At 44.3% G+C, this 16,658-nt stretch overlaps 1 protein-coding gene across 1 annotated transcript in view; it reads left to right on the top strand.

Annotated features, from left to right (window-relative positions):
- The window catches only part of Slc17a5 (solute carrier family 17 member 5), a 35,991-nt gene extending 20,114 nt beyond the window's left edge, over nucleotides 1-15,877 (top strand). Inside the window, exons 8-11 of the mRNA XM_059268271.1 lie at nucleotides 319-451; nucleotides 3,157-3,304; nucleotides 12,492-12,582; nucleotides 15,121-15,877. Of these exons, the coding sequence (XP_059124254.1) occupies nucleotides 319-451; nucleotides 3,157-3,304; nucleotides 12,492-12,582; nucleotides 15,121-15,258 (510 nt within the window). The 3' untranslated portion in view covers nucleotides 15,259-15,877. The remainder of the gene's footprint in view (nucleotides 1-318; nucleotides 452-3,156; nucleotides 3,305-12,491; nucleotides 12,583-15,120) is intronic.
- The last annotated feature ends 781 nt before the right edge of the window (nucleotides 15,878-16,658 follow it).

Below are 16,658 nucleotides of genomic sequence, written 5' to 3'. Positions count from 1 at the left end.
TGGGTTGGGGATTTAGCTCAGTGGTAGAGCGCTTGCCTAGCAAGCACAAGGCTCTGGGTTCGATCCTCAGCTCAAAAAAAAAAAAAAAGAAAGAAAGAAAGTAGCATCCACGATACTCTGTTTTGAGACCAGCTATCACAGGGATGGGTAAACTGAGTTTTGAGATCCCTGCAAATGCCAAACGTACTTTCTGTGATATGTGAACATTATCAACATGTTGCTCCACCATATGTGTGGTGTTTTCAAGTAGTCAGGGTTGGCTGTGACTAATGTGTGTGTTCTATCATAATTAATCCTGTATCTCCTCCCCACTTTCAGAATGGGATTTTATCTGCATTGCCTTATTTTGGCTGTTGGATATGCATGATTCTCTGTGGCCAAGCTGCTGATTACTTAAGGGTCAAGTGGAACTTTTCAACTATAAGTGTTCGGAGAATTTTTACCGTTGTGGGTAAGTGAGATGAATCAGGTTTTGTTTTGTCTCCTAGTTATAACCATAAGACACCAAAACGCTTTGCCTCTGATCCCTAAAATAAGAGATTTCCCTCCACACAACGTGTTTTTCAGCACACAAGCTGGGTGTAAGGGCTGAGTCTCACAAGACCCCCTCTTCCATTTTAGAGGTTTAGTCACAAGAACTGGACTATGACCTATACTTTGGGTTCCTATGGCCCGTCCTTGGGTTCAGTTAATTTGCTAGATTGACTCACAGAACTCAGGGGACAGACTTTATTTCTGTCTACTCACTCATTGTAAAGGGGCACAAATGAATAGCCAGATAGATCATTCCTTAGGGCTGTGGAGCTGCCTTACCCTCCCTTCATAGGTCCACCATGCCCCAGGGACCTCCACTGGAGCCTCCACTGGAGTTCTGCTGCCCGGAAGCTCATCCAAACCTCATCCTTCTCTTTGGTTCTGTTGTTAGTTGGTTATTGGTTTGCTTGTTTGTTGACATAGAATCTGACCATATGGCCAGGCAAGTCTGGAACTCACTCTATAGCTCAGGTGGCCTGGAACTCAAAGTAGTCCTGCTTCGCCATCCTGAGTCCTGGGATTACAGACCTGATTACCTGGTTAGTTGCTTGTTTCTAAGACAGATTCTTCATGCTATACTAACTGAGTCTGGCTTCAAAATTCACACCCTAACTGCTCCAACTGTCAAGAGCTGGGATTACAGACCTGGACCACCACACGTAGCCCAAACCTTGTCCTTTTGAGTTTCTGTGGAGGCTTCATTATGCCAGCATGATTGAGTAAATCAGTGGCCATTATGATCAACTCAACCTTCAGACCCACCTTTATCTCCTCCTCAAAGACTGGTTGATAGCCAGTCAACATTATACATACTTTAGTCCCAGCTACTGGGGAGGCTGAGGTCAGAGGATCATTTGAGGCCAAGAGTTTGAAGCCAGACCTAGGTAACTTAATGAGATTCTATCTCAAAAAGAAAAAGATATTGAGAGCCAGGCCTTGTGGTACATCTCTGTGATCCCAGCACTTGAGAAGCAGAGCCAGCAGAATCAGAGGTTCGAGGTCTTCCTCTAATACGTAACTGGTTTGAGGCCAGGTTGGGCTACCTGAGACCCTGTCTCAAAATACTGGGGAAAACGTACTGTCTAGGGCCACTGGTCCCAATGTTACTAGTCATGTTATTAGCAAACAAAAGACAATCTTAATCACTCCAGAAGTTCCAGAGGCAATAAGGCAAGAGTATAGAGCAAGAATGCATGTCTCTTCATATCACCTTATCCAAGGCAGCCAAAAAAAAAAAAAAAAAAAAAAAAAAAGAATAATCCTTTACCTTGTTCACATATGAAACCTGACTTTGGTTCCCACAGCCTCAACTGCCTGTAACTCCACCTGCAGGGCATCTGCTACCCTCTTCTGGCCTCTGCAGGGACCAGAGAATACACACAACATACATAAAAGTAACATGTTTTAAGTAAATTTGGTCTGGGCATGGTGGTATACACCCTTAATCCCAGCACTTGGGAGGCAGAGGCAGGCAGATGGATCTCAGTGAGTTTGAGGCCAGCCTGGTCTACATAGTAAGTTGCAGTCCAGAACTACATAGTAAGATTTTTGTCTAAATAAATAAATACAAATTTGGGGACTGGAGAGATGGCTCAGCCATTAAGAGAACTGGCTGACCTTCCAGAGGACACTGATTCGGTTCCCAGCACCCACAAGGCAGTTCATAACTATTTGGAGCTCCAGTTCCAGGGGATCCAATGTCCTCTTCTAGTCCATGGGCACTAGACACACACGGTGCACAGACCTACATGCAAGTGAAACACCCATACACATAAAATAAATCTTTTTTTAAAAGACGTACTGTGAAAGGACCCATTCTATGTAAATTCCACAAGCATCTGCTGAGCACCCACTATAGGAGATGTTATTCTGTTCAAATACTGCTCTGACTTAAATTGCACATCTTTAAATGAAATAATTCCCTTTGGGCTGAGTCTGATTTTTTTTTTTCTTCTGTGGACCTGCTCTGTGTAAGGCATATGCTCTTTGTTATAATTCTTAGAACCAAGGGATCACATTTCTAACTTCATCCAACAAAGCTTATTATTTTTCTGAGGGGTGTGTGTGTGTGGGTGTGTGGGTGTGTTTCTGGGTGTGTTTCTGGGTGTGTAAACGCACACTAGTATATGCCACTACATAAGTCACCGGCCGGAGCTGGAGTTACAGACTCAGGTCCTCTGGAAGGGCAGGAAGCACTCTTAGCCACTGAGCCCTCCCTCCGGCCCCCTGGAGAGTTTACTGGGTTATTTATCTACTTGGATCATGTGAATTTTAATCACATTCTGTATCGGCCGGCCCGGCTGTTGCTTCTCCTCTCAGCCCTATTTTTCAGTCTTTCCCTCCTTGAGGACCAGCTCTGTAGCTGCAGACTGAGTCCTTATCATATGCAGAGTGACTAGCACTGCAGGGGGGGGCTTCCGTTTCTTGTTCCATGCTTACAGCTCATGTCTCCGGAAGGGCCGGCTTTCTAGTGATGAAAGGTAACGGAGGCCCTTGGGCCTTCCAGGCAGTTCAGTGTTTCTACAGTAGGTGGCAGCACCATCCAACTCAGGTTTCTACAGTTTTAAAGAGAACAAACACAATAATGGCGCTTCTTTTTCTCCTTCAACCCCGCAACTCCAGGAATGGTCGGCCCTGCGGTTTTCCTGGTCGCTGCGGGATTTATCGGCTGTGACTATTCATTGGCTGTTGCATTCCTGACCATATCCACGACGCTAGGAGGCTTTGCCTCTTCTGGGTTTAGCATCAACCATCTGGATATAGCTCCTTCGTGAGTACACATACCAAGGTTTGATGGGTTGTCTTTCATTTTCTTCCTGACAATCAGTAAGACAGAGATAACATACAGTCTGCCATTTTGGCCATTCATAAGTACAGTTCCGCGGGCTGAAGTAGCACACTGTTGTGTAACCATCACCGCCTACGGGCTCTCGACTTTTACATCTTCTCCAGTCGGGATTCATTCAGTGACCACTCATGCCACATTTCCCCCTCTTCCCACATCCTGGCAACCACCATTCTTATTTCTACTTTCCGTGAATTTGACTTCTAGAGGAATGACTTTAAATCTTTTTTGCTAGATTTCAGTTTACACAACTGGTCGATGTTTAAGCCCTGAACTCCCTCCACCTCCACCACGGTGTTCTCCTGCACGCTGCAGTGACATGCAGGCCAGAATAAGAGCTCCGTGCGTGAAGGCCCATCCTGGGGAATTACCGTGGGGCTTGGCACATAGGAGGCTTTGATTGACAGATGACTGACAAAGCCTTCTTTGTCAAAGACAAAGCTGAGAATTTATTTCAGTTGGCAGAATGCTTGCTTGCCTATGGTCAGGAAGCTATAGATTCAGTCTCCAGCACGCATAGACTGAGCACCATGGCTCACACCTGCAGTCCCAGAACTTGGAAGATGAACAAGAAAATCGGAAGTTCATGGCCAGTCTAGGACACAAGAGACCATGTCTCAATAAAACAATAAATACAATAGGGCCAGCTGGATGGCTTAGAGGCTTAGAGGGTAAAACATTTGCCAACAAGATTGACCTTGAGTCCACATTCTGGAACCCATGTAAAAATAGAAGGAAACAGCCAACTCTACAGAATTGCCCTATGACTTCCAAATGCACTGTGTGTGTGTGTGTGTGTGTGTGTGTGTGTGTATGAGATGGATGAGGAAGTGGAGGCAAGAGGAACAAGACTTCAGGTTCAGCCTTGGCTGCAGTTCAAGGCCAGCCTGAACTGGAGAACTGTCTCAAAATACAAAGCAGAAGAATTACAAGTAGAGCCATTGACTTGCCCCAGTGACATTTAGAGCATTATGTTCGTGTAAACACAAGTGTCTAATACTTGGTTGCTTACTAATCACGTACACAAACATTATCTTGTTTGTCCTAGAAGCTGTCCAGTGAGGTAGGTGGAGGCTCTTGACTTACTCTATAGAAACTCAGGTTCAGAGAAATTAAGTGGCTTATCTTGTGTCATACAGCTAACAAACGCTAAACCCATAATCTAAACCTAAAATTCTTACTTTAAGCCCAAAATTGTTTCTACATCTACCTGTCTGGAAACATTCTTTGAACCACGTAGTTCTAAATCCCAGCCGAGAAGATAGAGGAAAGGACTAGATTGAGTACTTTACCCCCAGAAGATTGGGGGTACTTAATTTTTTTAATTTTTAATTTTTCTTTTTATTTAGAGTAGCGAGGTAGTTTTTCACACTCTTTGAACCACCCTAGTCGCACCTAGCTAGACATCAGAGCCTCTGATCCTGTGACTCCTTCCTGCTCTGCTCCATTCAGTGAACACCAAGAAAAGCCCTTGTCCATATCTCCCAGACCCTGGGCAAACCTTACCAGGCCTGGTGGCCCCTTCTGTAATCCTAGCCTTAGGGAGGAGGTTGGTGCAGGAGTGTCACAGGAAGTTCAAAGCCATTCTGGGCGACATATTGAGACTCTATTTCAAATTTTTTACAGAAAGAACCTGAGGGGACCTTTAAAGTTATTTTAATCTGCTCTCATAAAAAAAATTTTTTTTTAAGTCTTAGGAAGTCAAAGTTGGTGCTTAGTCTTGGAGCTCAACTGGTAGAGCGTTTGCCTATGTGTGTGAGGAACTGAGATCAATCACCACTGCTGAAAAGGAGTATAATTGAATCTTCTCAACAAGGGGTAAATTCCATCAGCCTGGACACTCTTAGAGCTCCACATACGACCTCTCCTGGCAGACACAGATCACAGAACGCTAGCCAGATGTGGTGGCTCACACTTCTAATTGCAACACTTGCTCCTCATTTTTAGTCACAAGAGTAAATACCTAGTGGTGGAAGAATTTACAATATACTACCAACGTTAACAGTAAAATATAAAGGGAAGAATTCAGTGAACTTTTCAAACTAGGAAATGTTTGTCAAATGTACATATCGGTGAGGTATAAACTAAAGGAGTTTAATACTGAAAGAAACAATACTAATTGCAGCTGGGTGGTAGTGGTGAACACCTTTTTTTTTTTTTTTTTTTTTTTTTAAAGATTTATTTATTTATTATGTATGCAGTGTTCTGCCTGCATGTATCCCTTCAGGCCAGAAGAGGGAGCCAGATCTCATTACAGATAGTTGTGAGCCACCATGTGGTTGCTGGGAACTGAACTCAGAACCTCTGGAAGAACAGCCAGTGCTCTTAACCTCTGAGCCATCTCTCCAGCCCCAGTGGTGAACACCTTTAATCCCAGCACTCGGGAGGCAGAGCCAGACGGATCTCTGTGAGTTCAAGGCCAGCCTGGTCTCCAAAGCGAGTTCCAGGAAAGGCGCAAAGCTACACAGAGAAACCCTGTCTCGAAAAAAAAAAAAACAAAAAAAAAAAAAACTAATTGCAGGCCAGTGTTGGTGATGCATACCTTTAATCCCAGCACTAAGAAGGCTGAGGCAGGTGGATCTCTGTGAGTTCAAGGCCATGCCAGCCTGGTCTACAAAGCGAGTTCCAGGACAGCCAGAGCTACACACAGAGAAGCCCAGTCTTGAAAAAACAAACAAACAAAACAACTAATTGCAAGGAAACTTAGTTGAATTTAGTGACAATTTGAGAGATAACTGTAAAAATGAAGAACACTTCAAGTTGGAAGAGCCAAGGCACTAGAAGCTGTCCCTTTGGGAAGGGGACAGAGAGATGTCCATTTTATTAACAAAGAACTTCATAGTGACTGGGGCATCCCTGGCTACATACCTAGTGAGTTCAAGGATAGCCTAGGCCATATGAGACCCTGTCTCAAATAACAATAACTACTTGACAAAGCGTAGAGAGCTGTTGATTTTTCCAGCTGTCAATTCTTGCACTACCTGTGTGTAAACACAGTTGTCTAGTGCTTGACAACTTGTACGAAACATTATCCTGTTTATCCCGAAAGCAGTCTAATGAGATAGGTGGGTGTTCTTGACCCATTCCAAGGCCGAGGAACCTTCAGCCTTTAGAGTAGGAACCAAGCCCCATTACCCAAAACAGACTCAAGAAGATAGAGAATAATTTTAAAGTTGAGGGTCCAGGCCCATGGCTCAGTGCTGAGAACTTACTTAGTATGTGTAAAGCCTGGGTCCAGCCTCCAGCACTACAAACAATAAAGACAGGAAATACAGTGATTAATGCTGTTCCTTACGCTTAAAAAAAGGAATCTGGAAAACACTGCAATTGAAGCATGTTTCCGATTCTATAACTTAAAGGAGCATACAGTTAGTTATGAGTTGGATTTTTAGTAATCCTGTCAATATGCCCTACAGACCAGGGGCATCAGCTGAGAGCTGATGGAAATGTAGACTCCTGAGCTCCACCACAGACCTACTAACAAGGATGCACAGTTTGAGATCCTTGAGTGAGCCCCTTGCACACTGGAGTTGGAGGCACTAGTCCAGCTCTGTCCTCCCATCCCCCTCGGCACACAGTTGTGGAGTTTATGTACTCACATTTAGTACCCCACACGACACTAAGAAAAAATTCAGTGCCTGCTTACCAGATCAGTCAAAGTCGGGAATGAACCAATTAAAATTAGGCAGGTGTAGTATCGTGTAATTTATTTTTTCAACAAATGGTAGGTATCTGTTTGTGCGAGCTCTAACAGACACAACCTGATCAGTGGTGGGAGACAGAAAGAGCCACACAAATAAAGCCACCTTTTTTTTGTTCCAGCGATTAGAGGAGCATGTCCATAATCCTAGCATGCAAAAGGCTGACGGCAGGTTGAAGTCAGCACGGCCTACATGGTGAGGTCCTGTTTCATAAAAGCAAAGAAGTGTGGCTGGCCCTTTAAATAACACGGAAGCCTGAAGAACCAGTGCAAAGAGGTTAGCCAAGCAAAAGAAACAAATATCAGGCTGGAGAGATGGCTTAGTGGTTAAGAGCACTCACTGGCTGTTCTTCCAGAGGTCCTGAGTTCAATTCCCAGCAACCCACATGGTGGCTCACAACCATCTGTAATGAGATCTGGCGCCCTCTTCTGGCATGCAGGTGTACATGCAGACAGAACACTGTATACATAATAAATAAATCTTTAAAAAGAAAAGAAACAAACAAACATCAGCTGGGCTTGGTGGCACAGGCCTTTAATCCAGGGAGGCAGAGGCAAGCAGATCTCTGAGTTCTACAGAGCTCAGGATAGCCAGGGCTACACAGAGAGACCCTGTCTCAAAAAGCAAAAAGAAAAAAAGAAAGAAAAGAAAAAGAAAGGAAGAAAGAAATAGTGTATCTATGCTCTTTCTATACCGGATGTAGCCCAGTGGTAGAACACTTCCCTCACTAAGAATGAGTCCCAGGGTTCCCAGCACCACAGTAGAGAAAAGGGCTAGACACAGGTTCTACAGAAGAGGCGAAAGAAAGAAATTGGTGTGTCTTGGTCCCTCACAACAAAAAAAGCTTAAACAATTCAACTTTCTTTCCATCTAGTTCTGGGACACATTGATAAAGAAAAAAATTGGGGTTTGTTCTTAAGATAAAAGAAACCTAACCCAAGCATGTTAATAAGCTCACAGAAGCAAGCCAGGAAAATATTACACGCGCGCGCGCGCGCACACCCACACAGCATTAAACCTAGGGCTTTGCACATACTCTACCCCTTATCCGTGAGGGAAGGAAGAAGAAAGTAGTCTCAAGTTCTTCGGCACTCCTCTCAGATAAAGGTGGTAAGGACAGGCAGAATCTCTACAGCAGAGCCGCAGCTCCGGAATGAGCCCCTGTGCACCCAGAAGCCAGAAGAGAGCGCCAGCTGCGACCCTCTTGGCTAGGCTAGCAAGCCCCAGCCATCTTGGCTTCTGCACTTGCTCTGAAGCTGGAGTTATAGACATTTTCAGGGATGCCCTGCTTGTCTTATCTCCTGGGGGCTGGGATTCAAATTCTCATCTTCACCACTGAGCCATCTCTCCTGAGCCTTCGCAGAGCTAGTCTTACTATTAGATAACAATGTGTGAAGTACTTATAAACCCTTCCTCATAGGTCTCCCAGCAGATAGTCAGTATTCCTATTAACATGGGATGTACTCATGGTATTTTCCAAGATTTTGTTTGTTTGTTTGTTTCATTTTGAAACAGGCCAGCCTCAAACTTGTAGCGATCCCCTCCCTCAACATCCTGCTTCCTGGGATTGTGCTATGGGTGAAACCATGATTTGTCTGTGGTTAGTTTTGTTGCCCGGAACCTGGATAGATTGCCAGTTGCTATGTCAACAGGCATCTCGAATTTCAGTACCAGAGAATACTGACTGAATCTGTCAGCGTGTTTCCCCATCAGTCTTCTGTGACACTTCCTGGCCAAGGATAATATAAATAGTTGAATGGGCTTCTTGGTGCTGACATTTAGGACTGCACGGCATTCCTCCGTACTTAGGATCCTCAGTGAGAAGGCCTGACAGCATCGCAGCTGGTTCCTCCTCCTGCCAAGGTGCTAATGGTTTAAAGAGGGGGTGGGCGGGGAGAGGTCCTGCCTGCCAAGCTTGGTTAATTTAGGATGTGCTCCCTGGGCAGAAGGAGCCAAAAAGATCTTGGCTTAATTATTATATGGTTTGTGTATGGGCTTAAAGCATAAAAATATGGATGTTTGTAGATAGATGGATTAGGCACAGCAGAATTATTATTGCTTTTGTTTTCTTCTTTTTTTTTTTTTTTTTAGGAGCCATTCCATTTAAAATGAGAAAGCAGCTGGGCAGTGGTAGCCCAGGCCTTTAATCCCAGCACTCATAGGCAGAGGCAGGCAGATCTTTGTGAGTTCGAGGCCAGCCTGGTCTACAAAGCGAGTTCCAGGAAAGGTACAAAGCTACACAGAGAAACCCTGTCTCGAAAAACAAAAACAACAACAACAAAAAAGAAATCCTGTCTCAAAAAGTTTGTAGCTGACCCTCTTGCACGGTCCATGCCCCACTCTTGGGGGTGTGTACTGTCCTTCCCTAAGGACCTTAATGCCTTGTGCTTAAATCTGTATTACAACCTGTTCTTGGTAAACAGCTCTTTTTTTCGGGGGGAGGGAGTTGGTTTTTTGAGACAGGGTTTCTCTGTAGCTTTGGAGCCTGTCCTGGAACTCACTCTGTAGACCAGGCTTGGCCTCGAACTCACAGAGATCCGCCTGGATCTGCCTCCCGAGTGCTTGGACTAAAGGCGTGCGCCACCACCACTCGGCGGTAAACAACTCTTTATGAGTGGGTGTGTGGTAGTGTACACCTGGAATCCCACCACTCAGGAGGTAGGAGGAACAGAGATTCTAGGCCAGCCTGATCTGCCTCAAAATTTAATAATAAGAGGGCTAAAGAGATGGTTCAAATGGTTAAGAATACGTGTTCTTGCAAAGGACCTGAGTTGAGTCCCAGCACCATCCATAACTACAGTTCCAGGGGAATCTGACTCCCCCTTCTGACCTCTGAGGACATGTGGTATATACATATCCCTGCAGGCAAAACACTCATAAACATAAAACTTTTAAAAAAGAGTTTAATGATAGGATATCCCTGGACCCCTCCCAGCCAGAAGCCTTCATCACTTTTTCCTAAGTCTACATTTGGGGCTGAAGAGACGTCTCCATGGCTAAGGGCACTTAACTGCTCTTCCGTTAGACCTAGATCCAGTTCTCATCACCCACGGTCAGGAGTCTTACCACCGGCTATGACTAGTTCTAGTAGAGTTGAAACGTTCTGTCCCACCTCAGGCACCTGTACACATGTGGAGCACATACACTCAGGCCAGTACATACAGATAAAGAAAAATGATAAAGATGTCTCAATAATAAATTACATTTGCTCTGCTCAAAATAGTAATAGTAAAAATGTTTATAGCAGTAGTCTGTTTCTTGATGAAGTACGAGACGCATGGTTTCACTTTGGGAAAATGTAACAAGCTATATATTGATGGGTTATATACTTTTTTCATGTGTGTACTGTGTGGTGACGGTGGTCTTAGTCTCATTAGCCCAAACTCAGGTTTATGAGGTGCTAGGGATCCAACCCAGTGCTTCCTACATGCTAGCTAAGCTCTCTACCAACTGAGCTATATCCCCAGTCCCTTAAAAGGGACTTTTTTCCCTTAATAAATCTGACAGAGTAAAGGGAATACACCTCTACGTGAGAACCTGAAGATAATAGAGAAATAGTTTGTTGTTGGCTGGCCCAGGGGCACACATACTCGGAATGGTGGAGTTAACAGGCGTCTTCATGTTCCTGCTGACTTACAGTAGGCCTCTACAGACGATAAATCTTTGTTTTTCATAGGATGGAAATCCGTGAAGGCCTTGGCCACAGCAGCCTTGTTTAGTCGGCATGCTTCTTAAATATGGCATATTGAACAACAGGACAGAATTGAGTTTGGGGGGTTTTGTTTTGTTTTGAGATGGGAATCTGAGCTGTCCTGGAACTCACTCTGTAGACCAGGCTCGCCTGGAATTCACAGAGATCCTCCTGCCTCTGCCTCCCAAGTGCTGGGATTAAAGGCGTGTGCTGTCTCGCCAGTTCAGACAGAAATTCTTTAAAGATTTTTATCTAAACATTGATAAGAATATCTGATTTGCTAAGATTTACCCTTAAAATAAATCACTTGTTTGAGAATGCTTTCCCAAACCTATTTTGAAAATCTTTGTCACATGCACAGGGTAGACCTAACTTGTCTATTAGGACGTGTGTGAAGATTTAAGTGTCAGCAAATTAGTGAAACAAGTGAATTGTGAAATTATATGTTTAATATGATCTCATGTCTAATTACATACTTGGAAATATAATCATACGCAAACAGTAATGAGGATATTTACCAAGGTGCTAATTAAGTGATTATTTCTATATGAAAGAATTAAAGACTTTTACTTCCTTAATTTTTTTCTTGTCTATATAATTTTCAAATTTTTTTAGCTCAGGGAGCTGGTGAAATAGTTCTGTGTGTCAGTAAGCTTGTCACTAAGCGTGGTGACCTGAAATATGCATGGTGGAAAGAGAGAGCCCTGTCCCAAAAGTTGGCCTCTGACCCCTGCTAGCATACTGTGGCGCGCGCGCGCTCACACACACACACACACACACACACACACACACACACAAGCACACACATACACACACAAGCACACACACATACACACACAAGCACACACACACACAAGCACACACAAAAAAATAAAAATATATAAATTTTAAAAAAATAATTAAACTTCATAACCAGGAAATAGCTACTTCTAGCTGCTAGAGATTGGAATCCAGGACCACAGCTTACTGGACAAGGGCTCTACTACTGAGCTACACCCCAACCTATAATTTCTTTCTTTGGTTTTTTGGGGGGGAAGGGTGGTCTTTTGAGACACGGTTTCTCTGTGTAGCTTTGGATCCTGTCCTGGATCTCAATCTGTATAGATCAGGCTGACCTCGAACTCAGAGATCCGCCTGCCTCTGCCTCCCAAGTGCTGGGATTAAAGGTGTGTGCCACCACTGACCAGCTCTTTGTTTTAAAACAGGCTAACCTCAAACTTGGTATGTAGCCAAGGCTTGCCTTAAACTCTTTTTTGTTTTGTTTTTTTGTTTTGATTTGATTTTTGAGACGGGGTTTCTCTGTGTAGCCCTGGCTGTCCTAGAATTCACTCTGTAGACCAGGCTGGCCTGGAACTCACAGAGATCCTCCTGCCTCTGCCTCCCAAGTGCTGGGATTAAAGGTGTGAGCCACCACCGCCCAGCTCTCTGTGGTGTTTTATGGGCCTTTCTGGTCATTTATTTTTATTGCTAACTCAATATAGGCAGTCTCATAAAGGCTCTGCTCCTGACCTATCTGCTCTAAGCTGAACTGACCCACCTGTCTCTAAGGCAGATTTTCTTGCTCAGGCACAGATACCCCCTGGACCTTAACATAACTACATGCAAGGCTTTTGTTAAATATAAAATCCTGGTCAGTGAGTCGTTTCATGAAGACAGAATGGAGGAACTGTCTGAAAGGAGCCAACCTATAACCCAAGCCTCTGTGAAACTCTCTCCCCAGGTACGCTGGTATCCTCCTGGGCATCACCAACACATTTGCCACCATTCCAGGAATGATTGGGCCCATCATTGCCAAAACCCTGACCCCTGATGTAAGTAGAAATTTTACTTGTAAACTAAAAAGATTTGGGAGTTTTCACATCTCTGTCAAATTTGGTGTATTGTAATGATAAAATTCTGAGTGTTTATTCCTTATGAAATTCTTTTTTTTTAATATATATATATATATGTGTGTGATTTGCCTGAATGTTATGGCTATGTACCATATGCATGCAGTGCCCAAGGAAGCCAGAAGAGGGAGGGCATCGGATTCTATGGCCCCGTAGTTACAGGAGATCATTAGGCATCATGTGAGTGTGGTTGTTAGCCATTATGTGGGTGCTGGAAACCAAACTCAGGTTCCCCACAAGAACAGCAAGTGTTCTCAACCACTGAGTCAACTCTCCAACCTCTGATGAAATTCTTTGTGACAAAAATACAATATAAAATAAAGTTTGCCGGGCGGTGGTGGCGCACGCCTTTAATCCCAGCACTCGGGAGGCAGAGCCAGGCGGATCTCTGTGAGTTCGAGGCCAGCCTAAACTACCAAGTGAGTTCCAGGAAAGGCGCAAAGCTACACAGAGAAACCCTGTCTCGAAAAACCAAAAAAAAAAAAATAAAAAAAATAAAATAAAATAAAATAAAATAAAATAAAGTTTGTTGAAAGCTGCTACTTTATTGTGTAGGGATACGGGTCAGTGACTAAAGTCACATACCTTAGTGTTCCACCTGTCCCTGTGCACCACGAGGAAGGAGAGAGACAACACTTACGGGTTACAAAGACTAATAAACCACCACATAAGCGGGTCACTGATGGATCAGGGCTGCAGGACAAGGACTCGGGAGCCTTGTTTCTCCTGACAGCCCCCCCGCAGGGACAGAAGCAGGGTTTATAAACACAAAAACCACAAGCATCTGTTGCTATGTGACAGTTACACTTTTCACCAATCAGGACTCAAAGATTAGGGACTTTCCTTGTGTGGTCCATCACTGTCAACCGACACAAGTGTAAGCCTTGTAGTCCAACCCATCAGATCCATCTGTTGTTTCTGTTGTTAGGAACAGCCATAATGTCTTAGAGAACTAAGGGGCGTAGCAGACTGTTTCTATTGTCTAAGGAGGAGGTTGATCAGCTATTGGAAGGTTCCCAGCTCCCCTAGGGCCTGGGAACTTGAACTTTGTTTCACCCTGCAGGTAAAATGGAGTCTGAAGTCAAAAATGGCTGTATTTAGGCCAAGGTACTTTTGCCTGCTCCCTTCATTAGTAGATAGGAAAGCATACTGTTTTCAGGATGGAGATGTGCCTCGGTTAGTAGAATGCTTTCCTGGAATGCATGAAGCCCTAGGTTTCATCCCCAATGTAAAACTGGGCATAATGGAGTATACCCATAATTCCAGCACAATAAAAGAAAAAAGTAAGCCGGGCGGTGGTGGCGCACACCTTTAATCCCAGCACTCGGGAGGCAGAGCCAGGCGGATCTCTGTGAGTTTGAGGCCAGCCTGGGCTACCAAGTGAGTTCCAGGAGAGGTGCAAAGCTACACAGAGAAACCCTGTCTCAAAAAACAAAAAAACAAACAACAAAAAAAAAAAGTGTACTGTTTCCATAGTGCACTCTTTGGGGATTAGGCAGAATAACAGAATTAAGTGAAGGTCGTTAGCCTGGAACCCAGTGTATGGGTCAGGCTGGCTAAGGAAACAATGCTGCTGTGAAGGAATTGAGCTCCATAGCAAGATCAGGGCCAGCCTAGGCCGCATGTGATCATCCCAAAAGCAAATAAATACATGGATAAGCCAGACACAGTTTCGCCTGCCTGTAACCAGCACTCAGGGTGCAAGGGCAGGAGGATTGCCACTAGTTTGAGACCAGCCGTAACCAGAAAGCTGTCTCAGAGAAAGGAGAGGGGGAGAAAGGAAGGAAAGAAAAGAGACAGGAGAGAACTTAGTTCTGTAAAGACAAGTTACCGATTCACAAATCCTAATGATACAGCTGAAGACATAGTGAAACAGAAACAACGATATATCCAGGCAGCTGTTACCCACATAGCAGAACGCTGCCCCTCAGCAGGCTAGTACTCCTTCCTCACCACCCAGAGCAACAGCCATTAGCCTTGTCTGAGCTTTTTATAGAAACAGTCACAAAAGAAAAGAAAAAAAAAGAAAAGAAACAGTTGTCAGTCTGCACTGTGTCCGTCTGTCATTTTGCTTATGTCTGTCTATATTGGTACAAGTGGTTCATCCTCAGTCATTTGATCCTGTACTAAAGAAATGCTCAGCCGGGCGGTGGTGACGCATGCCTTTAATCCCAGCACTTGGGAGGCAGAGCCAGGCGGATCTCTGTGAGTTCGAAGCCAGCCTGGTCTACAGAGCGAGATTCAGGAAAGGCGCAAAGCTACACAGAGAAACCCAGTCTCAAAAAAACAAACAAACAAAAAAGCTCCACCGTCCTGCTGTTCCTGCTGTTGTTGCTCAGTATTTGGTTTGTTCCAAGTACAGACTTTTATGAATGACGTTTCTGTTCTCACAGCCTTGCAATATCATCTTTTTTTTTTTCTAATACAAATTTTTCCATTGCATTTTCCTTCCTTGTCCAGAACACTATTAGAGAATGGCAGACTGTGTTCTGTATCGCTGCTGCTATTAACGTGTTTGGTGCCGTTTTCTTCATACTTTTTGCCAAAGGGGAGGTGCAGAATTGGGCTCTCAGTGACCACCACGGACACAGAAACTGAAGACGACAACAAATAACAACTAATGTACTTTTATTTATCATGTAAACTGAAAGTGCCTTTGGTATTTTAACGTGTAAGCATTCTATGTGAGAAAAATAGTACTTGTATTACATTTTTAAGGTAATCATGAAATGTTATGAGTTGCGAGATTATTTAAAATGAGCTGTTTTTAATTATTAATAATGTATCTGCCAGACCTTATATTGGGGTTCACATACCCAGCTGCAAGTTAGGCAGCATGATATAAGGGAGGGTTTAAGACAGTGTTTCTCGGCTGGTCCGTGGAGGCGCACGTCTTTAATCCCGGGTAGGCGGATCTCTGAGTTCGAGGCCAGCCTGGTCTACAGAGTGAGTTCCAGGACAGCCAGGGCTACAACAAAAGACAGTGGTTCTCAACTTGTGGCTCATGACCCCTTTAGGAGTCAAATGACCCTTTCACAGGAGTCACCTAAGGCCATCAGAAAACACAAACATTTACGTTATGCCTCATAACAGTAGCAAAATTATAGTTATGAAGTAGCAATATATCAGTTTTATGGTTGGGGGTCACCACAACATGAGGAACTGTATTAAAGGGTCACAGAATTAGGAAGGTTGAGAACCTCTGGCTTAAGAAATGAAGCTGGCCGGGCGGTGGTGGCTCACACCTTTAATCCCAGCACTCGGGAGGCAGAGCCAGGCGGATCTCTGTGAGTTCGAGGCCAGCCTGGACTACCAAGTGAGTTCCAGGAAAGGCGCAAAGCTACACAGAGAAACCCTGTCTCCAAAAAACAAAAAAAAAAAAAAAAAAAAAGAAAGAAATGAAGCTGAAATGGACCCTCCCTCACTAGTACACTTGTTTAGTTAAATTAGATAATCATCTCAGAACTTGTTGGATGCCTGTTTTTTGTCTACTGCCTTCATAAAAATTGTTGCCAACTCTCCCTAACACATAGGTCTCATTAACATCTCCATAAAGCCACCAGCCACTGTAAGCCTTGGCCTGGCAGCTGGACCAAGGGATCCATGCCCAGGCAGCTGCCAAGCATTCCCTCCCTGGCTTCGGGGCTGAGATGCCCAGCAGTTATCAGAGGCGGCTTCCAAGCGCTGGGTCAATGCCAAGTGTCTGGCCGACACTCCTTCCCCGTGGCTGTTAACGTGTAGATAAAGCCCTAAGTGGACCCCAGCAGTCAGATCCACACCTACTGTCCTAACACTACCAGCCTGCCCTTGCCAGCACCCAGGCCTGATTCCCGGCAGGTGACTTGCAAAGCAAAGTGGGATGCCCAGCCAGTCGCAGATAACATCATCCTTGATTAAAATGACTTGCACACGAATCAGAGCATAAATGTTTACATTCAGTTTTTCGAGCTACATTAGAATTTTTTTTTTTTAATGCTTTACATTTTTTTCTTCAGTCT

Source organism: Peromyscus eremicus, chromosome 7 (genome assembly GCF_949786415.1).
Source record: "Peromyscus eremicus chromosome 7, PerEre_H2_v1, whole genome shotgun sequence".
In the NCBI taxonomy this organism is placed as follows: domain Eukaryota; kingdom Metazoa; phylum Chordata; class Mammalia; order Rodentia; family Cricetidae; genus Peromyscus; species Peromyscus eremicus.
This window is presented reverse-complemented; position numbering and strand designations above follow the sequence as displayed.